Source organism: Monomorium pharaonis, chromosome 11, assembly GCF_013373865.1.
Source record: "Monomorium pharaonis isolate MP-MQ-018 chromosome 11, ASM1337386v2, whole genome shotgun sequence".
Lineage (NCBI taxonomy): Eukaryota > Metazoa > Arthropoda > Insecta > Hymenoptera > Formicidae > Monomorium > Monomorium pharaonis.
In genome coordinates this window covers 11,620,728-11,646,345 of record NC_050477.1, presented here as the reverse complement: position 1 = coordinate 11,646,345, position 25,618 = coordinate 11,620,728, and the positions used below count along the sequence as shown (strand labels likewise).

At 35.0% G+C, this 25,618-nt stretch overlaps 1 protein-coding gene and 1 long non-coding RNA gene across 6 annotated transcripts in view; one reads left to right on the top strand and one right to left on the bottom strand.

Moving 5' to 3' along the window:
• Nucleotides 1-25,618, bottom strand: part of LOC118647917 — an 86,939-nt gene that overhangs the window by 25,974 nt on the left and 35,347 nt on the right. The window lies entirely within an intron of this gene.
• Nucleotides 1-25,618, top strand: part of LOC105837333 (T-lymphocyte activation antigen CD86) — a 264,759-nt gene that overhangs the window by 211,585 nt on the left and 27,556 nt on the right. For all 5 annotated transcript variants that reach the window (XM_036293871.1, XM_036293870.1, XM_036293872.1 and 2 more), the window contains exons 3-6: nt 7,556-7,725; nt 12,217-12,427; nt 12,925-13,036; nt 14,523-14,701. In XM_036293871.1, the coding sequence (XP_036149764.1) occupies nt 7,556-7,725; nt 12,217-12,427; nt 12,925-13,036; nt 14,523-14,701 (672 nt within the window). The remainder of the gene's footprint in view (nt 1-7,555; nt 7,726-12,216; nt 12,428-12,924; nt 13,037-14,522; nt 14,702-25,618) is intronic.

Genomic DNA, 25,618 nt, shown 5'->3' with positions numbered 1-25,618 from the left:
TTATCCACATAACAAAAGTTTGTTAATTGTAATGTGTAATTATATATATTTTTTTAATTTTTTAAATAAATACTATGATTATCTTTCTCTCACAATTTGGGCAAGATAGCCCATGACTTTTCGGGGTAAGTATTTATGTACATATTTTATAAAAAGAGACAAAAATTGTGCACCTAATATTTTAAATTTGATATATTATGTTTTCTTTTTTAGTAGTGACAATGAGTTAAATTAATCCTAAACTTGTGTGAACATTTAATGTTAAAAATGTTTAAAAATAAAATTAAATATGTGATAATATGTGGCAGTAAAACTAAATATGTAAAATTATAAGTTTTGTTATTATTTTATAAATGTTAAGTACCCAGATAGCACAGAGATTCAAAAAGAATTCAATTTTATGTCACCAATTATGAATTCTTTTTGAGATGCAAGAATAATTTTTATAAAAAAATATTCAAAAAGAATTCATAATTGGTGACATAATTGGTGACATACAATTGAGTTCTTTTTTAACTCTTTGTGCTATCTAGGTATATAAAAAATATATAGCCAACTGTTCTATAATACTATGATCATCTTTTCCCCAAAAGTTGTGAAAGATGGCCAATGTTCATGTTTCAATATTTTGATAATAAAAAAATTTTATTAAGTATTTTCTTTTAAATGTCGATAGTTTTACATACTTCAAGCTTCAGCAAAGTAATATACCAAACACTATTAGAAAATAATAAAAATAAAAGTGTTTTTTGTATTTTAAAAAACTATGGCCTCTTACCCGAGTTTACCCTATATCTTGAAAAAGTTTTAAAATACTTGAAAATAAAAAATGCTTTAACAAATATTGGTTTGTGCATTGGCATATTAGCGTTACCATTAAACAAATGATTCTATGTAATTAATAGAATTCTTCTAACAAAGCGGCGAAAATATCTGTAACAGTCACTTTCTTAATCTCGTTAATGATAATTACAAAGTAAAATTAGTTGTATCTAACAATCGTTGCAAAAAGATATAAATTGTTTTCGGATACCCGTGTGTATTGGCAATTAATTTGAAACGCATTAAGAATTCAGAAACCACAAACATTTGCGGGCGTTGCTTAAACGAAAGAATTAATCTACCTCTCTCATTCCACTTTACGCTCGTACTTTCCTTTTAAAACGGCCGCTATTGCTTCTCAACTCGTCGAACCGTGAAACTCCCGCGAAACTCGTCCGACCGCAGCGTTCGCGAGTTTACAAAATAGTATAAGTAAAGGCCCCTGCTTTGTTTTACGGTTTTGCCGAGAGATTTCTCGTTCTTCTCATCCATCCTTGTTAATGAAGCGCTTAAAAACCATGTCCATCTTCGTGATGATACCATTTTGTGTTGACATTTTTAATTACTTCCATTCCTTCGCGGATTTTATTCTCTAAAAATGTCGCCATGTAATTCTACCATTAATTCTTTCGTTCTCAGTGATAGCGGTTACCATTGCACTTTTTCATTTGTGTTAAAAATACGTAACGTACTTTTTTGAAGTACTCTCTTTCTCTCACGCCTTGGTTTACTGCATGCACTTATATTTTATTTATTATTCGAGATAAATTTTACGAATAAAGTTTTCTGTAGAAAAGATACATAATTATGCAAAATTGATATATTTCCATAAAGAATATCAGCTCGGAACTTTTTCTAATAAAATAAAATTTCCGTAGTTGGTAGCGTGGTATTCGCCCGGCTGTTTCTTGCTAATATCGATTGCAACGCTGTGCTTCGTGAGTAATTGTTTGCGACCCAATATTTAATACCTTCCATTTGAGGAAAGATGTGCCACGGTCTAATTCGATGTAACTTTCCGATACAGCGACTCGATGCAATAAAAGGAGGAAGACGTGGAAAAGAGAACGTGCTTGCGTCTCTCGATGGATCGAAGACGCTGCGCTTTCACACGTACGGCAGCAACGTCGTGGGAAAACGGGACAACACATAGAGCAGACATAAGCCACTTAGATTTTAGCGAGAGGTTTCGTGTTGCGCGTAATACTTACGACGAGCACTTTAACAACATTTTCGGAGCGTCATCGTCACCGCGAAAGTGTCAGAAATTCACGCCCGCGTGAGCTGAATGAATTAATCTTTTTACTAAACAATATTTTGCATTATAATATCAACAACAGACATATTTACGTCATTTTCAACATTTCATATTGCGAATCCCAAAACAAATATATCTAATGAGAAATTATTATTCGAATTTGTAATATATATATACATAATTTTCTTTTATATAATTTTAAATATTTATTCTCTTAATGACTATTCGACAATGCTTACAATGGTAACATTTGAAATTTACATTTTAACATTTAATTCTTTTATGTTCGCGCTTTCGTCCTTATAAAAATTGCATTGTTATATATATATTGTTTTAAAGCCAAAATTTACGCTCTCAATCTCCCGAAAGTGTTTCCCGATAATACCGATGACAATTGGTATTCAATTTATCCGATAGATACGCCATTATATTGGAAAAGTTAATTGATATCTTTCAAACGGCGGTTTTTCGCAACCACGACATTATTAAATAACTCATCGCGATTAATATTGCGAAACAAAACGATTTTTATGAACTCGTGGATAATGAGTTTAATATGTACCCGATAGTTCTCTTTCGGAAGAATGCTATTAATATTAATAGTTGTTGCTCTGCATGATATGAAATAATCACTTCATAACTTTTTCAAGACAATTATACTCGTTACCATGTATAACATATTCAATTCATATTCAAAGTGATGTTCAGTCAAAGTGATGAAAAATGAACAACCTAACAAATCCAAGAAACAAAATGGCAACATATGTGGCCCAGGAAAACGTGAGCACGAACAGAATCAGACGCTCTTCACATTCTTAAATAGAAATTTTTCTTTCTACTTTTTCCGGATTTTGCGGGAAAAATTTCGTGCGTCTTTCCTTCCCTCTCCTTCTCTTGTTATCCCCCCCCCCTCTCTCTCTCTCTCTCTCTCTCTCTCTCTCTCTCTCTCTCTCTCTCTCTCTCTCTCTCTCTCTCTCTCTCTCTCTCTCTATCTCTCTCTCTCTCTTGGAGACACGTCTTGAATCCGGAGACACATCGCTCCGTTCGAGTTCTCCACGCGACTGAACAAGCTGAGAGGCCAGGAACATAAGCTACTTGGATTTCAACGAGAAGTGTTGCGTTACTTTCGCGAAAAGCAGACGCCTTGACGACATTCTCTGCGTTCTTCGTCTCGTAATCTCTTTAAACGGATTGCTCCCGTAGCTAACAAATACATTTAAGCGAGTGTCGCATCTTGAAAAACTAAACAAACGAATCTACTTCGCGCTCTTTTCACTTTCTCTCTCTCTCTCTCTCTCTCAAACTTCTCTGTCTGGATTTACTTTGTCTAGGTTTACTTTGTCTATGTTTCTTTGTACATGTAACGATCTGATTTTTAATAGAAATCTCTTTACTCGTGATACACTTTAAGCGTCTTTGAGTAATGATCGCGAGTCATCGCGAATGGAACATCAAGAGAATCGAAGTATCTCTTTGTACATTGCCTTTACATGTTTTCTGTTCCACTTCTTCTTTGCGGTGCATTCTCAATTTCGTTGAGGGCAGCGTAACGAGAAAATAGTTGAGATATGACTTTGAGAGACCCAAAGTTTTTGCATTTCGGTCGCTGCTCGTGACGTAGCCACCGCCTTGCCGTAACTTGGCGGGGAGTTTCATCTTGGCGAAAATCAAAGAGAAACCTTCCAAGAAACTTAATTTCTACGATTTAATTATACCGTAAATGAAGCGTATTTCAAAACTGAAGAGAAGATTGTTTATCCAAATTTTAATTTTATTTTACATCACGAGGCACTTTTATACTTCAATTTGACGATTACAATTTAGGACGGTACTCATTGTCGGTCATTGTTTAACCGAAAATAACAATTTTAGCTGACTCGATATAAGTCGAGATTTTAATTCCATGTGGAACTTATTTAAAATTAAATCTCTTTACATCACTGACCTTTCTTAAAATGTAAAATACGTTAATATAGAAGCAGATTTAACCGAAAATAACACTTTTAGCTTACTTGATATAAGTCGAGATTTTAATTGCATATGGAATTTTAATTTAAACTTCTCTAACATATATCTCTGACCTTTTTTACAATATAAGATACGTTAATAGAAGCAGGTCAATGCTTGGTGTACGTAAAAATATTGCTCATGTGCTATAATAATGACATAATTCAAAAACAAAATTTTTCAATTTGAATATTTTAAATTAAACGATTAAAAGAATTATGGATAAAACAAGCCGATTTGGTCCCTGGAGTAAAATGTGAAAAACAGCGAGCTTTTTTTTATAATTTCAGCTACTGAATCTGATTTTGACCTTTAACAAATTTAATTTTTTGACTTGTAAAATGATAATTATCTCTACAGCTATTATTGATAGATCCTGAGTATCTTTCTTTTTTGCTCCTCCCATTTTTCGCTTTCTGTCAGTTATGTAGCCCAATATTTGGATGTACGATGTCTGTCGTCGGATTTCTTTCGAGATTCGCATTAATATAAAAAGAAAAGCCAGTACTGACGAGACTAATAAGAAATACGTCACGTTTGAACAAACGGCGTAGTGGAGAAAGGCGGCCCATCAACGAATGATTGGTTTCAGCGCCGCGGGCCATTAGCAAACACCTGAAGCTTCTCGCCTCGCTGGAGGCTCCCTTTGCCTCGAACTTTCAGTGGAGAAGGAAGTACGCGAGGTTAACAAACTCATCCCTTTCTGACCCGTCCTGCAGTTTTTAAGCCTTTTTTGCCACGCTCGTCGTACCGGCTGCAACGCGAAAAACCCGATTAACAGTCGGGGCGATTGGAATCGGCTGCTTTTTGTGCTGCATTGTGGAACTTCGCGTGGTATTTCGAGCGAACGGGGATATCGACGATTCAACCCTGCGGTCAGGGATTTCCGAACGGATTTCGCTTTGAAGCCGAAGAATTTCACGATTGTTAATTTGAATAATGTATCAACCAATTGTTCACGCGAAACATACAGGCCAATCGTATGTATTGGTAAACGAAAGAAAAAAAAATTCCTGAATATAGAACATAAATATAATACATAGCAATTACCATTTTTCCCTTTTAAAAAACGCACATGTACAAAGTAACAAAATTTTTATTATAAATTTAACACAACATGGGACATTTCACATATCTCAAACAGTCCATCCAAATTTTTTATACGAGAAATTTCAAAAAAGATTTAATTAATACTTGAAATTTATACTTTAATATGAAATCGAATCTTTTATCAAATGGCGCATTTTGTTTTTAGGGATAATTCACACAGTCAGGTAGAACAATTGCAACATACAGTCTCAATGCAAAATTATTGCAAATAATAAAAATGTCAATAGTAGGTTTGATACGGATTCGATAAAAAGTTATAAAATATAATTTATTAGATCTGCTAAATTAGTTTTTTAAAAAATCGTTATTTTTCAAAAATTTTTTAAATTATATTTGTTCAAGTAAATAAAAGAAACATTTTTATAACAAAAGAATATCTTTAGTCTTTTGTCTAAATCCACTGTTTTTACTACATGGTTTGCAATAGGATACAATAGGGTAATCGTCATACTTCGGCTGCATTCGCTTTGATGCTCACAGCGCTTTTCAAACATTTCACCTTTGTTGTTTATCAAATATTCATGTATCAAATATCAAATATCAATTATCAAGGTCTTTATTTTGCAAACGAACGTCAACGTTCTAAAAATAAAACGCGTCTGAGGTACAATGGTGTCTACGTTAAATGTGATTTTATATTTTTTTTATATTAAAGTATAATGTTTAAGCATTAATACGAGTCTGCTCTTTAAAATCTAGAGAACGGCTTTATTTGACTGTAGAGTTTTAAAAATACTCTAAAACGCATTTTTGAGAAACGTTTCCAATTTCATTTTTCTCGTTAACTTGATGATACAACATACTTACCACCGGATTCGGATTCAGCGCGCAAAAGATTACAACAAACTATATCCTTGTTTTTCAAACTGCAAAATCAAGCAGGTCTCTGCTACTTGATATACTTAAACACATTTAGAAAAAATTTCCATGTCAATTGAAGATGCCGGTTGTTATTACGCGGTCGCAGGATATTCCGTTTATGGAATATCAACATGAGAATAAAGATTCTTTGTAGCAACATCTTTCCCCGTAAATCTTCTCACTCTGCTCGTCTTCTTATAATGCGCGTAAAGGCTTTCTCGGAAGATTTTATGTAGCCACCAAGAGTATCGTTTTCTTGGAATAAAGTAATCAGTGAGGCGAGCCGTCGGAGAGGGATGAGTATCGCGCGGGTTGCGAAAAAAAATTGATGAGGGACTGTTGCATGAATTTTACGCCGCACTGGCGGATCGTTACTTTGAAAAACAGCTGCACTCGTAAGGAAAACTCTCTTTCTCAAAGTCTATTAAATATCTTTAATGGATTATGATCTCGGTACCCCAACAATAATTTTATTTTATTACTATTTCTTTTCGCTTTTATGTCTTTATTATTATTTTCTTAAATATTTTTATCATTGATTTATTTATCTTCGGTTCTAATTGTGACATATTTAGAGAATCCTCGAAAAGAGAGAGAAAGAAAGAGAATGAGATCTCTCCGCTATGTAAAGAGTAATAAAATTCATATTAGAAGGCACTGAAAGCCAGATGCCATTTTACGTATGCGCGTAACTTTACTTAACTTTACTTAACGAACGGATTTTGATCACTCAGTCAGTAAATCACGCAATTCCTAGGCATAGATCAGATCTTCGTTCCAGTAGGAACCTCGTCACGAGAACTTTCTCGCGCAAAGCGCTAGGAATTTTCGAGGTGGAACTCCCGGAGGGTGGAGTTTATTCGTCCGCGACGTCTCGAACAGGGGGTTTCGGATTTGAATTTCTGTATTCGCACCGACGAGTTCGGGGTCGCTTCAAGCTCAACCGGATAAGCTCGGGCAGGAACCTCCCTCTTCCCGGTAATGGGAATCATCGAGCGGAAAGAATCGATTTCCTTATGAAAGCGCGACGTGACCGAGATTTTATACGCGAAATTAATCACCCTACGTGTTTCGATCCGCCTGAAATCCCATTTTGTACATTCCGTCTCGCCGATTAACGCATAATTCATTCGCATTGTCGCGCCGCAATCCGATTTGCGCGAGTTCCCAGCAATTATCGATATGTCATTAAGCTATCTGTTCTCAATTACGCATTTTGATGATTTCTAATTTGCGCTGGCCGAGCACGAGCGCTCGAATATTACATGGATTCTCTTTTTTACTTAATTTCCCAATGTTACCGCGGATGTCGATTAATTTGACTAATTATGCTATTGTCGGAGAAATTTGCTATTCTCGGCGTTTAAGAGATTCAGTTATTCAGTAGGGCTTTTAAGAGATTTATGCAAATTCCAATACTCTCGCGAATCAAAATTTCATCAAATTAAAGCATATCAATAAATAAATCCCATTAACGAGCCTTATTGTTTTTGACAGAATGCGCGGCCAAGAACGGGAGATCCGTAGTGGAGCACCATCCGTCCTCTTACTGGGAGCAACCCTTTAGTCAGCCTTACTTCGACAACACGACAAAGAGGGAGACCACAACCACCGTCGGGCAATCCGCTTACCTGCACTGCAGGGTGCGCAATCTTGGCGATCGTGCGGTAAGTTCCAAGTTTCCTTATCAAGAGCCCGCTCGTTGTAATAACAGTCCCCGGGTTCGACAACGTTGTATTTTACAATAGTGAGTAAAAGATTAGGATCGCGAATCCGTTAAACATCGCGATACCGACGTCGAAAATTATTCTCGTCTCGTGAGATATTTATACTTTGTATCAAGACCGCATTTGTCAATTGAGTCTTATCGAAATATTTTTACATTTTAAATCTTTTTGAATTTATCAATTCTTGTTTTTCCTGTCCTGATCTTTTTATTTTTGCCGCAAAGATTGCTGCTTTTTTTATTTTGTAAAAATTATTTATAGAAATATTACGATACTGATTTCAAAGATTATTCTCGTTTTATTATGAGATTTATATTCTTCTTATATTTTTACCTGTTATATTTATACTTCATTCAAGCTACATTTGTCAATTGAGTTTGTCTAAAATATTTCTTCATTGCATTAACAATTTTTTTTTTATCTTATTAATTTTCTTTTACTTTTACGTCCTGATTTATTATTTTTGTCGTGATAGCAAAGATTTGAAAATTATTCAAAAAAGGTTATTCGCTTTTGTGCCATCGTTGCAACGATAGCATTATATATGTCAATATTGTTCGTTTCTCCACTAATCCAACCAAGCACGGTTTTAACGAACTTACCGTCGAAAAGATTAAAGATAGAGCCTACAAGTTGAGAATACAAAATGCGGAAAATATTACGGATTTATTTCGCCCGAACCTTCGCTAATCAATAATTCAGCTGCGCTGTCAATGTCGTCCGTGTTTTTAGGGCAAGAAATTAATTAACCGTTTAATCTTCTCATTACGTAAATTATGCAAAGCTCGACGAATGTTTTAACATTCGATTATGCATCAACAAATTCTCGCGATTAAATTTCTCTATGAGAGGGATTCAATGAAGCTAAAGCGCAACAAATTTGTTGTTTTAAAATTAAGTTTACCTGGTTCGGTTATCGCAAAATTTTCAATTACGTTATTATTTTACGCGAGGTGTATTTTTCAAAATTGCATCGGCGCTCTTTCACGCGCGGCGCGTGAACTCGTTGCCGGAGTTGCTCGTTGATAAATTTTACGTACGTGCGAGCGCGTGGAAATCCCGTACGATCGGAATCACGCAATTCGAAGTCAAATAAATTCGCAGTTACGACGTCGGCGGGGCATTAATCCGCGATCGTTCCCTCGGCAAACTTCCGTTTCGCTCACTTCGCTAATGCACTCGCACGACCTGCAATTCGTATACGAGTTCATTCCTCATTTACCCACGCGACACCACCTCGCACTTTTACAGTAACCTAGTTCACATCCTCGCGCGCGCGCGCCAAGGATCTTGTAACTTTCTTTTTTTTTTCGTGTTCTCTTATTTTTTTCTTTTTATTTCCGCCTGCAAACTCGCGGGGCAAGTAAAACTCTTCACGTTCAATGTGCATACACCTCCTGCGCAAATTTAGACAATTACGAGAGTTCGAATTTAATGTTAACGCATGATCTCGTTATAACATTGAAATATTTCCAACGTGTTTGGCCATAAAATATCGTTTGGCGAGAGTTAATTAGAAAGTTTATATTTGACTGACATTTGTAAAACTGTTACACAATCTAATTGTGCTGTAGAAAATTAACCTTTTGTGTGAGATTTCTTTGACGTTGTATTACTGAGGGAAAGAAAAAATAAATATTTTACAAAGAGAATAATTAATATTTTAATTTCTCAAATTTTTATTTTATTATTGTTTTTTTTAAATAAACCACTTTTGCACTCTGCTGTCCAATTTGATTCACAGTCCGCCCATTGTTGGATCACATGAGAAGTGGCGTATTCACGCATACACGTTATAAAATGTAAAGCATTGTGCGTAACTAAACACATGGTCGTGCGGCGTCAATTTTTCGGACGGTTTAGTGGATTAGCGGGCCGCTCGGGCCGCTGTTTAACCCAGTATTCATCACTCGCGGTCCTAATGCAAAGTAATTTCGCGGGTAGGCGCATAGGTCACCCGGGCGAACGGTGACATTACGCGTTATCGGCCGCTGCTCATGCATCACCGCATGACGCACAGGAACCCGTCAGAGTCCAATCACCGATCGTAATCGCCGATAAATCAAATTTCTCTCGCGCCCCTACCCCTTCGTCCCTCTGCGGATCTGCCTTTAGCTCCCCTGCTTCCGCCATTCACAGCCACGCCATCGGTCCTCAATAACGCGCCCACGCACATGCATCTGAACGTTTATATTTGCGATCGTAGAATCAGCCAGACCGTCGCGATTGCAGACTTCGCTTAAGCCTTGATTTTGCACCGGTGACAGATTGTCACACGACAGTCAAATGTCAGTCATAGGTCTTCATTTTTACGTAGGGAAGCGTTGTTAAATGTGTGTTGGTCACTTAATCATACCTCATCAGTATTTTATATTTTTATTTAATTAATTAATATAAGCATTTTATATTCTTACTTAATTAATATAAGCAACATGTAGTGGCAAAAATATGAAGTAAATAATGAAAGGAAAAAATGAATAATATAGAAAAATTTAACAGATTAATATATATCTTATTTTGTAGCGTTAACAAGAAACTTTAAGAAATCAATAATGTTAATTTTTTATCAATTTGTTAGCTAATAATAATGTATTGAGCATAATAATTTTATACTAATTTTTTATACTTACAACAAAAAGTTATTATAAAACAATTTGCATTTCTTGTTTGTAAAATCTATCTAATTTTATTAAAATATGAATAGATGATATTAATGTAAAATGATAAATGAACAGTGAAACTAATACTTGATATGATAAAAATATGTCAATTGCAATAATTAATTTAAGCCAGTTTTATTTTAATGTTCTTTCTTTTTTATTAGTGTTTATTAATTATTAAATTTAATTATTTTTAATAAATGAATTTAATAAATAAGATTAATAAAATAAGTATTATGTAATTATTATGTATAGTTAATGATTTTTTATATTTTGAATTATTTTAATTCATAAATTTGATACTTTTCAAAGATAAAAAATATGATTTAAAAGATTCACAGGTAAGAAAGGCTGAAGTGCGTTAGCACAAGAGAAAAGTTGGTATTACGTTCTGATATTTCTTTTATAATATAATATACATTTATAATTTATAATATACAATTTCTTAAATTTTTAATCATGCAATTGTTATAATAAAGAAAGGAAAAAATGATTCAAGGGAAAACAAGTAAATTTTTGAACATTTAAAGAATTATTTATATGTTTTCCAGCTTGAGAAAATAAGTTCAAATCAGGCATTGTTAAAAGTTATAAAATATTCTCTTAGATTATTACATAATATATATATTTTGAACAATAATAGTAATTTATAATAAAATGATTGAAATTGAATGTAAATGTAGAAATAGGATATATTGACTCATATTTAAAGTAAACTTAAGTGAAACTGAGTAAGGTGTGTGTGTGTGTGTGTGTGTGTGTGTGTGTGTGTGTGTGTGTGTATGTGTGTGAAACGTTTAATTACAACTTAACAAAACATTTTGTATTTAGTATTTCTGTATATATTTATTAATGTATAATTTTTACGTTAAAACAAGCTTATATTTGAAATACAGTTTACATTTGTTTTTCTATAATAGCATTTTGTTATTTGATCAATAACTTTAAAACGTTTATTTAAAAATACATATTTGTGATCTGTTTTTTTAATTTTTATTATATATTAATTTAATATGAAGTTTGTCATACAGGAAACTTATACCATAATATGTGTCAATTTATCCTACTATCAGCAAACTGGCTACAGTGCGACATATTTGTATTTTAATTATTATCAAATAAACTTTATCACGTATAGAATTGTTTCCGATATTAAAATGTAGAGAAAGGTTCTTTATCATATTAGTACAGTGTAATCATAACAGTTAGTTGTTTAAAATATTGAATGTTGAAATCATGCAAACTTTGTCAACGAACTCCGGGTCTCTCCTACAATTTACACAATTAATTACATAAATAGTACTCTTTGTAACAAACAGATTTATAAATTAATTTATTATTGAAGTAAAAAAGTACATATTATAGAATAAGTGTCTAAAACATCAAACTGCAATTTCCAACTTTCATTTGCGTACAAATAAATATTAAAAATAGGAAATATAAGATAAAATTTAAATGGTACACATTCGGCAATTCTCATCTGTATACATAATAATTTGATCGCGTGCGTGCATTCACGCGTGCGTGATATCACCTGATCGAAGAAGAATTTTGACGTCAATGTTTCATCTTTAAATTTTAGTGTCTTTTATTCGCGCGCAGTATACTTTAGCGAGTTCTCCTATATTATTTTACGCTGTAATGTTTTTAAAAGAATAATGCCATGCGGAATGAACGTTAATAGTCTTGGCAGAGAATTTGGACGGTTTAAACACCGAACGTTCAGTTTATAGTGTATCTCAATAACGGTGGGTGTCTCTTGATTGCGCAGGTCTCGTGGATCAGACAGCGGGATTTGCATATCCTCACTGTCGGTATCCTAACGTACACGAACGACCAGCGTTTCCAATCGTTGCACAGCGATGGCAGCGACGAGTGGACCCTGAAAATCAGTTCGCCGCAAGTGCGAGACAGCGGAATCTATGAATGTCAAGTCTCGACAGAGCCCAAAATTAGTCAAGCTTTCAACTTGAGCGTAGTAGGTACGTGGGTACATCTCTCTTTTTGTATAATACGACGGATAAGATTCAACCGATAGCTATTCAAGTAATTCTACTGAACTTTGATGGGATCCTCTCGAGCGTTAAGGGGAAATAGAAAGCTACGTGAATTACAATTGAAATTACGATTAATTATTTAAAAGTAATAATTTCAAATTGAAAAGATACTCGATTTATGTTTGCGATTTGGTTGAGAAATTTAAAGAAAATCAATGTAAGAACGGAGATTTGGGGATTGTGTTTTAAAGCGATTACAAGTTCCCTATTGTGCTTCAATAACGGTTTCCGAAGCCGTTTGTTTCTTAAGTGAATTTTTAAGTGGCCGTATTTGAACGGTTTCGTGAGTTAATTGCAGCTTTGCGGCGATTTAAGCGAAATTGCGATCATACTTCTTGGCCCGGGCTTTACTCGTCGACCCGATCCGCGTGCCCGCTCCTCGGCCAAAAACCACTTTAACTTTGTTCTGTCCCCGTGCGCAGTCTCGAAGGCAAAGATCAACGGCAATTCGGAGCTCTACATCAAAAGCGGAAGCGACATCAATCTGACCTGCATCGTGCTGCAAACGCCGGAACCACCATCCTTCATCTATTGGTAAGTTTGAGCGTTCTCCCCTGACGATCACGCGGATTGAATTTGTTTCACGTGTATTTCGCGCAGACACAGAACCGTGAATTTCGCGAAATCCAAATCTACAGTGACCTCCATTCGAGTAGATCTGCTTTATCGAAAAATTTCAACACGAGCGCCCGTAAAACGAATCTCCGATGAAGTGAATTTTCAACGGAGTTAGTCCTTGGAGGTGGTGGTCTTTAGAATTTATAGATCTTGCGTTTCGCTAGCGCGCTGATGCGGAAGTGTGTCTGCATTCTCGTATTAATACTTATATGGTATAATATTTATTTTGTATATTTTATTTAGAGTAATTTAATAGATGCGTAAAAAGTATTCTTAAAATAAAAGTGTATTTTACATCAATGCTTTCTAATAATAGATATTTATTGCTGATTCTCTTAGGCACACAGATTTACAAATCTAAAACAAAATTTTAAAATTACTTACCAACGTTAAATAAATTAATATTTTTTAAATTAAATTAAAGTAAAATACTTAATGTATAAAATTAATTTATTTGTGTTGAAAGTTGCACACACGAAGGAAAGATTAATTTATAAAGAGAGAATATTTTTGATTCATAAAAATTTTGATGAATCCTTAAGTAAGGTTTTTTATATCTACGTATGAAATAATTTTTACTTCTTGTTGATGTCTATTTTCTATAAGAATCCACAAGACACTAACGAACAAATGCCAATCTGTTAAACGTATATCGTTGAAAATATATGTATCTATCTATTACACATTTATTTATTTACATCAAATATTTGCAGTATTACAACTGTACCCTGTTACTTTAGTCTTTGGTCTTTGCTACAATAAGAATGATCTAACAATTAGGTTGCACGGTGCTTGTACCTAAAACTTTAAATAATAATTTGTTGTAAACTTATTGTACATACATTGAAGAATTGTTGTACTGTGAAGTTGTTTAGTAAGAAAAATATATTAAATCCGCGATATTAAAGCGTGATTCTTTTTTTATTACTTAAAATCAATTAATCTTAACTTATGTGAAAATTAAATTAAGTTAAATTAAGTAAAAATTAATTTTTAGAAATATTAATTATGTTAAATAAGAATATTGTAATTTTAAAAAATTGAATTACTTTAAATATTATTAAAATATCGTAAATTTTTAACATCTTTAAATTAAATTATTTTAAATAATGTATAGATTATTGAATAAATTAAATCTAAGTTGTGATCGAGTTTGCAAAAAAATATTATTTATATAAGAAAGTTTTTCTTTTACATTACAGATAAATTTTTAACGTAGGCATTGAGTTGATAAATTAAAGTGTATATGTTTTAAAAATAACTATAAGTTGAAGTTAAAAATTAATTTAAAATTAACTAAGTTAAAGGTTATTAATTTTTAACTTTTTAATTAATAACTAGTATACTCAACCTAAAATTAGAATACTTACTAATTTTCAAATCATTTCTGATAATTTTTCAGGTACAAAGGCGATAACGTTATAAACTACAGCCAACGCGGGGGCATTAGCGTCGTGACGGAGAAGCAAACGCGAACGTCACGTCTTCTGATCAGCAGAGCGCTGCCAGCCGATTCCGGCAATTACACCTGTGCACCATCCACAGCCGAGTCCGCCAGCGTCCTCGTCCACGTGCTCAATGGTGGGTGAGTCGCGAATGAAATCGTACATCATCGAAAATTCTCAATATTATCACCGAAATGTCGCCAATATGTCTCCGTATATCTTTCTCCACAATAATATCGGCAAAATTATTGGCCTTTCATAAGGTAGTCTTTTTTTTATGGTTTCAACGGCGACATTTCAAATAAAATTTCACAAACGCATGTAAATATGTCAGCGCGAATAAAAATGCGCTGTATACGTTAAAATTGCCCGAGAGATACATGCAGATACAAAGCGATATCTACCTGTGTCAATGTGTCGTTATAAAAAGACTTTATATTGTTCGCTCACCGCATTGGATTTTCGGCAAATTGTATCTTTTACGGAATCAAACGCTTTGAACGTATAAATGTGGAAATAACGGTTGTTTGTCGCCAACACAGTTGCTTCATAACCAAAAATATAATTTTATAATTTATTAAAATTTATTTCCCTTACGTATACATGTATTGAGACACTAAAGAGAATAGAATGTAATCAAATACGAGATTTACCGTTAAATTTGACGAAGCTTACTTTGCCAGAAATGCGAAAGCATAAAATCAATTAATTAATCTCAACAAGTTTGTATCCAGTTTTAATCAAGTTTCCTACGGAACGTTTCAAGTATTACTATAAAAGGAAGTTTTAGCTCGCTTGAAGGATTGTTAAAGAGAAACAACTTCTATTTGATCGGGTTCGTAATGAACAATGGATGTTCGCACAAAATAGCTTCGCTTACACATTTGTATGCGAACACGGTGAAAAAAAATTGAGACGATCTGACGTTCGCAGAATTGGAGAAATAAAGCAAAATTTTCCGCAATTCGGACACAAGTAGAAAAGAGTAGCTGAATCTCAAGAAGAGAACTTAAAGCGCTCGAGTGCGCGCCATTGATTTTCTTTTAACTCGCTCGATTGCAGCATACTGATTTATATTTCTGATTTTCTTTTAGGGGCCTTTTATATTTTTAAAAAGGATATAGTATTTATGAATCACGCGTACGCGCAATACGAATCGCACAATAGGAATAAAATTTTTATATTATCCTCAAAGATCGTTCAATAATTCGATACTCGCTGTGCGATCGGGCAGGACTTTAATAGCCGTAAACTCGAATAATTGAAAACAATTTGACGATATTAATTGCATACTTTCCGCAGTTGTAGGGGCAGCAATTATTACACGTTCTCGTGGACGAAATTAATCTCGCGTTTGCCGTTATTCGTAAGAGATTTACAAGTAATTACTGCCGGGGAAACCCGCGCGAACTTACCGGAATGAAACTCTCGTCAACTGAGTATATATATGTATTCGGATCTAACGACAAACTATGAAGTCTCTCTAACTAACTTCACCGTTCCTTCCTGTTCTCTCTCTCTCTCTCTCTCTCTCTCTCTCTCTCTCTCTCTCTCTCTCTCTCTCCTCTCTCTCTCTCTCTCTCTCTCTCTCTCTCTCTCTCTCTCTCTCTCTCTCTCTCTCTCTCTCTCTCTCTCTCTCTCTCTCTCTCTCTCTCTCTCTCTCTCTCACATGTGTGTGGAGTCATTGAAATTAGGTTTGTGGCTTTGTTTAAGAACTAATAGAAACGATATCGTCAAGAGACACTGAGAGATGAGATCGTAACTTAAATCGAGCAAATAAGTGAATTATTTGCAAGACGTATTGTAAATACAGACATTTTCTTGACGCAGCAAATCAATTTATCCCGACATTCGGCAAGCGATTTATTAATAATGAAAGGACTGGCTGCGGTATATCTGGGGTTATTGCGCTTATCGTCATCTCTCCACGCTACTCGCTTTGGGTCCAAGCGTAATGGAGCAAGGACGAAAATTACAGAGTCCTGAAAGCCCGGTCACCCAATTCGGCCGTTTCCAACCCACCGTCGTTTGCCCTCGTTCCGATGGTTATCGCGCTGACCTCGCTCGTAAAATCGCGCATGTGCGTACGTATGAGAGAGAGAGAGAGAGAGAGAGAGAGAGAGAGAGAGAGAGGGGGGGGGGACTCTCATTGAGAGTTCAGAAATAACGGAAGAGCGCCTTGACAACGATCTTTTGTCGGAGGTTACATTCACCGAGTACACAGACCTTCGCAAGTAACAGACAATGGTCTTGCTGTATCGTGTCGAAATGGCTTCTCAGATAATGTCATTTAAAACGTCGCGATGGGGCAGAGTTACATTTTAGAACTGAACGATTATAAGCGTGATGTATAAGGGCGGGTGTTTTTACGATTCACCGAGATTGCCGCGCGAAACGAGTACACGATGACAGTCAACGAGCCGTAGACGAGCTGGTCTGGAGACGACACTATCTGCTGACGGGCGGATACGACACGAAAGCGAAGTCACGACCCTCGTCGATTGGGTGAGCGCGGGGCGTTGTTGAAGTCACCGGGGGTCGTGAGACGCGAGAAAGTAAGCGGAGAGTCGGACTTTACGGGGCGGGCCGTAAATCCCGCGAGGCTCAAGTAGGGCCGGGGGAGAAAAGTGTTCTCCGATAAACTAAACGGTAAAGGCCATAAACGCTCGCGAGCGATACCGCGTCGATGCGCTTTGCTTTCGCTCCGCTCGGCGCGCCACGCTGCAAGGGAATCGCGCGTACTGCATATAACCGACGATAAACCGGATGTTCTTACCTGGGCAAAGAAAGGGTCGTCCTCCCCCACCCCCCTTTTTTTTATTTCCCCGTGCCACGCGCGCGGTACGACGCGTAAAACGCCAAAGAAATAAATCCTTCGGACTCGTCTGCCCCTTTCCACCCCTCAGCCTCTGGGGGATAAATCAGACGAGATATTGTCCCATGCAAATCCCTGCCAGGTTGTTCACCGAAGTGCTTTCTCTCCCTCTCTCTCGCTCGCTTGCTCTCTCTCTCTCTCTCTGTCTCTCTGTCTCTCTTTCCACTGCATGCACGTTCTCCACGTTTGCACGTCGCGTCATGGCACGCGAGCTCCTGAGATATGCACGTCAAGTGGCTGCTTGACAGTAAAAGAGAAAGAGAGAGAGAGAGAGAGAGATTGCGTGGCTGTTTTACACGGATAATATCTTCCTACGCGCTCTCTCTCTCGCTCGTTCTCTCCACTTCTCTCGACTTCGATCCCCGCTGGGATAATGCCGAACTTATCGGAAGCAATACCGCAGCTATCGGAAGTGCTACCGCGGTCATCGGAAGTAAATCGCGGCGAGCGCACGCAGCAGATTCGGAGCAAACGTTTGTGGCAGCGGGCGCCCACGAAAGCCCCGATTTAACCCTTCCTACGTCGAATACCACTTTTGGTATTACGGTCATTGCATATATTTCTCGAATAAGCAATAACGTTAATCGCGAGGGAAACACAACGAATGGAAGTCTTTTTAATCTGCTGGAGTTGTAATTAGTTTAGACCGACCCGCAAGCGATTTTCCGCATCAAGTTAGTTTCTCTCCGCGACTTTTTCGCGCGGACGAAAACTGCACGCGATACGAGAGAAATTGTTGAGGACAACAAATGCGAGAAATGCCCGCTGGCCGAGACGTAAGTCTTCGTAATCTTCGTATGACTTATCAAAGGATTTCGTTACTGCATGATGTACCGCAATATCCGCCGAGTTAAATTGTTAAAATGAGAACGAGTAAGAGAAAGAGAGAGAGAGAGAGAGAGAGAGAGAGAGAGAGTTATGAGAAAACAGCTTGTATACAGGGTGTATCAAATTACACATACCATTTTTTCTCTTTAATATCGGATGGATGTTGGAAAATGAGGAAAAAATTTTCATTATTCAAAGTCTATTTAAGAGCTATCTAACGGTGGCACATCTGTTTTCCGACTACAGGGAACTGCAGGAAACAGGGTAAGCCTAAGTTCAGTAAGAAATTTTATATAGAACATTGGTTGAGTAGGACAAACAAAAAAGACAAATAAATAGCTTTCCTTTTTAAACACAATTCTTGCTTAAACTTTTTAAATATCATTTATGGTATTCGAGAAAAATAAGATAATGTCAAATTATGAGTCCTCCATTAATTCAAAGATGTTAAAAATTATTAAAAATTATGTAATAAAACTTTTAAGACTAAACTCCATGGTAAATAGACTGGTAATATTTGTGCTGTTTCCGACAGACATTCATTGCTGGGAAAAAAAGAGTGGCACAGGTCTGATACATCCTGTATGCACTCTATATACACGGAATCTGCATTACTCCAGGCCAAAGTCTGAGTACTATATGTATAATTATAGTGGCGCACGTGCAAGTAGAGACGGAGTAATATATATCTATATTTCTCTCTCTCTCTCTCTCTCTCGCTCTTCGCAACTTCGACTTCTCCTAGGAAGACTTCTCATTGGAACACTACGGGAAGGATAATGTCGGCGCAGAGATTGAAGTGCGAGATAGCGCATATCGTACGAACGCACGATCGTAATAACTCGCGCGTGGCGCGAGTCGTGAAATTTCCGTAACGAGTTTCGCGGTGTGCAACAACAAAGCGGCCGGTGGGCGCATTACGCGTAATTAGCCGCGATAGGCGAGCAACTCTGCGCGATACGTGTTTTCAAGTTGCCTTCTATCCGCCAACGTGGCGCGCTCCGAACCACGAAAGTCCGTTTGAATAGCTCTCGCCGAAATATATCTGCTGGCGCGCGGCGTGATTCCGCACCGATACCGCCGCGCCGCGAACCTGATTAAATTATTTCTGCCTTGTTTATCATTACTCATGTGGTCTAATGTAGGACCGATAATTTTGCAATTACATCGTCGAGCGTCATATCCGCAGCGAGTTTCAATTTTGCCTCGCGACGCATCGTCACTTTTTCACGATTTTTGAGTATAATTGTGATCATTAAAATAGATAAACAAATGAATGGACTATTATAGCTATCTTATTTGAACTTTTAAAACAACAATGAAAGAGAAAAGAGGACAGAAACTAAAACAAAAAGTATATAGTTAAAAATTTTATTCAATGCTATTATTGAAGCTCTAATCTGAGCAAGTTTACATAAATAATTTAAATTATCAATTTTACATCTGAACAATGGTAACTGTATAGTTTCTAGTAAATAGCTATTAATATTTATACGGACATTCGTCATTAAATCGGCGAGCACGTGCAGCTTGCGCAAAAATAATAACGTGCAATTTATCAGCGGGATTGCAGCCGGCCAGTAAATGTCGATACATCTGCGCGGCCTCGGTCAACTTTCCAACGACCTGAAACGCTGCCAAGTTCTTCGACAAGGCGTAGAACAATAAATTATACGCGTTTCCTGTACCCCATCGAAATCAGTTATCAATTATGCGACGTTATCAAAGTTTCTCTATTCACATTTTTAAATACACACGACGTGAATCGTAACATTTTTAATGTCAGTTTGAAAATAATTTAGCTTATATTCGATAATTAATACCCACAGTAAATATTAATCAATAAACGATTTTATCATTTAAACATGATATTATAAAATAATATTTCTTGTGTTATTATATTTGCTCTTACTTTATCGGATTTCGGCTTAATAAAAACAAAAATCTTTAATATGTCACGTTGATATTAATATTTAACATTAATACAATACCTTGAATATTTTTGTGGTGTATATAAAAAATGTATTATTAAAGATATTTTCCTAAAAAATACTACACAATACTACAGTAACACAGAACACACCATATTTACATATATATTAAAATATATAAAGCTAAAACGTTTTACAAACATATTTTTATGTATAAATTATTTATTTCTTTTTTCAAACTGGATCTGCAAATCTGCTTTTAAAAGAAGTTTCTTGTCAAACTTGTGTACGTAAATTGTCGCGGTATATCAATTTTTACGAGATTTTTCAAGCAAGTTTTGAAAACTTCTATGTCTCTTCTATCTTCTTGCAAGGACCATATCATAACTATCCAGAATCGATTTTGTGATTTCTCTTGAAACATCTTGTTAAACATAAAAATCTAAGAGATATGTATTTTTTATAATTATTTTGAGGTTTAAAGAAATCATTTTATTTAATTTTTAGCAATTATTATTGAGACGGTATAATAAAAATGTTTAAAATTAAATCTTTATAGTTTTTTGTCTACTTGTCTCTGTGTACTTTATAACTGTGTATTTATATTTTTCAAAATTGTAATATTTTATAAAACATTTATTTCTGTTATTGTGAAGTTATATTTCTTCTATGAATAGAAATTAAAAGCAATTTTATGTCATATTTATTCATATATGAGAATTATTCTATAAAATTTTTGAAAAATACACAAAAAAAGAGATTAGTTGTAGCAGCAAAAATCTGTGTATGATAGCTAAAGAGTGACCGCAAAATTCGAGTGGTTTTTTCCCGTTTTAGTCCCGCGATTTTTGAACTGAATTGTGTGCCAAATGACGAGATATAAACCACAAAAAAAATATTCAAGTTGAGCCGAGTATTGATTTAAGAGATATAGAGGGGTAGTATCAAAGTAGTCAAAGTTCATGAAAGCATCATCCCATATATACGCTTTGAAGCATGCATTTTTACGACAGATTTTCAATAATTTAAATATAATACTTTGTATCCCGGAGTTTTTGTTGCCTATAGTAACAATGAATTCGAAGTAATATTTTCAAAATTAAAAATGGCCATTTTTATAATGGGCTATATATTTAAAGTTTTAATTTTTACGAAAAATATCTAGGGATTTCTTAAGTTTCTGATTACAAATATGATGTGAGGTTTCCGGGAAAAAATGATTAATAGTATATATGGTGGATGAAAAAAAGCTTTTATTTTTATAAAGATTAGTATCAAGAAGTATATAATAGTACTCGGTCTACTAAAGTTGAACGACCGAATAATTTTTATAAAATTCTATTTTCGTGATTTTTTTATATTGAGATGCAGATTTAAAATTTCAATTTAGATTGTAATTATAAAAACTGTAAATTTATATTTATTTATAAAAATATAATTTACTTGTTTCTCTTCTTTTTGACAACATATTTAATTGATCTATAATAAATGTATATTGATAAACATCGAGTGTTCATGGATCATCACGAAGTATCAGTTCCCGAGTCGATCTATGCGATTAACAATTAAAGCAAACGATTAACGTTGATGGTGGATGACCGTTTTTCTGATTGTAGAAGTTTTAAGTAATGTTGTAATAAATATAACTACACTAAAGTAATCTTACAACTACAGCAAAAATTTTCTAGATGTGAAAATTTAACTTTGAAGTAAAATAAATTTAATCAATGATTAACAAATACCGTGATATTGCATATGTTTTATACTTAGGTGTAAAACTTATCAGCTTAAATAACAGAGAGACAGAATTTATATCTAAACTTAGTGAAACCTAAACAGAAAGACAAATATCTTTCTGCTCTTGATTTTTACAGCTAACATCTTTTATAAAAACGTAAGTCAGTAAACTCAAGAAACCTTCAACAGCCACGACTGGAAATAGAGTGCACAGCCGTTAAAAGTCGCTTTTCTCGTCGACCAAAATTCTGCTGCTGCAAAATAAAAAAAGGCATTTTGGCATCGGAGCCTTAGACTCAAAAAATGCAACTTCAACAAAAATTATATGTATGTAAAAATTAGCTGAGTTAGATAAATGATTACCAAATACTGTGATATGTGTATGTATTGCACTTAATTAATCTAACTAATAGAAGCAAAGTTTACACATTCTATACGTGATAGCCAAAATTCTAGCAGATCCAAAAATTAACGATATATTTTGGTTGTGACATCTAGAAATCTAGCTATATTAGCAAAATATTTTTTGCGTGTTATTATGACGTCACTTTGCTACTTGGGAATAAATTAATTTGTTGTTAGTAAAAGACTAAACATTGTAATAATGGGTACTTAAAGTATCAAACTACAATTGCCAACATTTATTTGCATCCAAAAATCCGTATTAAATGAGAAGCATAATTAAACACACTTCAAATTCGGTAACTTTCCCCTGCAGTTTAATCAAATTGATTCTGAACAATTTTGTTACTCGCTTATGAGCACTTTCTCCAATAAGGTCGTATTGAAAGATCAGTGAGGTTAGTATTGTGTGCCGTTACAATATCGTCGGTAACTAACGTTACAGTCGCCGATATTGCAACGACAAAGTTTTTAATGATTTCGACAATACTTATATACTTTCATTGCCCCTCCAAGACATCAACCCTTACTACATTTTTTTGTATGTATTCTTTTACATCCAATCAAGATGCTTATATTTTAGTACCTGCTCTGTCCTATGTCCTTTCTCGCATTATCTTCCTTTTTCGTACTATTTCTCTATCCATTTTTCCACCACTTCTTTGTTCATCCTTTCATACTTAGTTTTGGTTAGTCAGGCTATTCTATTAGGTTTTTTTTTTCTCTCCAACGTTTGAATATATATTTTTCTTGTTACAAACCGTGGCCTGCTGGGAATACATACATATATATTTCTTTTATTCTAACTTATTGCATCGGCATAACAGTATAGCGAAAATGAACAAGCCTATAGATAAAGGTGTGTGTGTGATTATATTATCTCTATGTATATCCCCGATAATAGGACATCCTACAAACATTTATTTTGTATTTTTTAATATCCATACATCTGGATGTTTGAAACGGATGTACATTGTATGTCTCATTTCGGACATCCATTAATAGTTAATATTCGAAGTCCAGGATATCAAGTATATTAGGAGCTTGTTTTTATATTGAGATCACTTATACAGCCCATTATCACTAGATGGCTGGAATGCTAATAACTCCTACATAAAATTCAGTACATTGAAGATATAAGGCTACGTAGCATCAATTTTAGTTACTTATTTATGACTTCTTTTCTTTTGTTGTCTACAAGGAGACAGAAGGAGATAGTCGCTTTGTCGATTCGACCGTTCGATACAGGTCGAAGAATGTTGCCAGCTATCCTCACTGCGCGCAGGTAGTTGGCGTAACCATTGATATCTGAACTGACATCGTTGCTGTCAGTTTTGGCGCCTGTATAATAGTTGACGTAGTGCTGCTTGGGCTCTAAGAATCGGCAGTGCTTATGAGATCATACAAAGATACATAATGTGTTAAAAAATATATAATATATCATAACTTTAATATGTTGATTTTATATAAGAAAAATATTATATGAAAATTGGCATTTTAAGTGATTATTCGAATTGTTATAGTACAATTTCCTAGAAGAATTTATTTTTGGATATATGTGACGCATCCACTCTTTTGTAAAGTACGTTTTTAAAGAGGAATATACTTCATGTAAGATTTCTTGCTTAGAGGAAATGCTTAGAGGAATTCCCCGCTTATGAGTAGAATATTTTTTGTATGTTTCTCTACCGGCAGACCATATTACATACAGAGCAGTTTGTTCTCCGTCTCCGCTTACTTTAGACGTTTTAACCATTGATGATATTTCACTGAATATAGTTTATACGTTGTTATTGTTAAGCTCTTGATTTTTAAAATATTTATTTTTATTTTTTAATTCTTTATCTTTATGCCAAATTTAAAGTGAGATAAAGCTGTAGATAATCTTGGTAATAATTCCTTTGTTTAAAGAGATGGTTGTTCTTCTTAAAATATTTAAAGCTAACTCTTAATACTTGACTGTTTATTCTTCCGTACTTTAGATAAGTTTCAAACTTAATATCAAATTTATTCCATTTAAATAATTATAATTTTTAATAAAAAGTAAAATGTAGTCTTTCTCATTTCTCATATCAAAGATATAGAAATATTCTTTAGCTGATTATAAATATTTTTAAGGATTTCAAGTAACACGAATAAATCTTGCACTGTACATGTTTAGTAGATTCTTAAGTATAGAGACAGAGTTGATAGGAAAAAAAGAGCTGTTTATCTGTAAATTATAATTATAAACTATATAATATATTTTCATATCTTTTATTCCGAATAAAAGTTAATAATTTCGAAAAGCACGTTACTTTCAACTAAAAAATTTCCTTCTTATCATCGGTGTTTTTATAAGAAAATCGCGAATAGAATGCAATTGAAAATATATAGTTACATATAGTATAGTATAAAATATCGAAGACAGAAATATAGAATTTGTTCAGATTTAATCTGTATTCGCGCGTTGTATTCATTTGTTGTTAGAATTATAAGATCTGTTTCTCTCGAACGCGAACATTTATTTAGAACCGGCGTTCTCTACCTTTCACCATAGTGTCGTTTACTCACGTATCAGAAATTATTCGCTCTAAGGGTATGTAGATCCCGCAAACACACGTGCTACGTGGAACGATATTTCCGCACGACAGCTTAAGGATTTATCAAGACAACCGACACGAATGTCAACGCAAACAAATCCTCAATTTGCCCGACGAGCAATTGAGACGACGACAGGACCGACGCACACGTAAGGCCCTTATGCACATGATCGCGTGTGTTCAATCGCGCGAATGATGCGCGCCCGCACGATCGAAGCCGATTGTCCGATTCCAGTACGAACGGCGAAGAGTGGAGCCCATGGAGCTATAGTCGAACGTGACTCCCTCCCCGACGCAGCGCGAAAATAAGAAAAGTTTCACGATCAAACGAGACGAAACTAATACAGAGCCATTATCGGGAGTTAACGGCGCTCCGTGCCGTAACTGCACACCAGGATTTATTGTCTTCCATCTTCGACCAAAAGAAACGACGAAAAGAAAAGAGAGAGAGAGAGAGAAACGGAAAGAGAAAGAGAAAGAGAAGAAGGGTTGGGGGAAGGGGGAAGAAAAGGTTGAAAATTTTCCCGTCGTTCCACATTACATTCGCGGGATGGACAACGAGGTTCAAAGAGGTTCATGTCCCACTTCGCTTCTATTTATCTTGCTGAAAGACAAACTTCCGCGGTGGAAACTCCATCGCTCCTTTCTTCACGCATCGCCCTCTTACCTCGTCAGCTCGCTTTTTACGTATCAACACC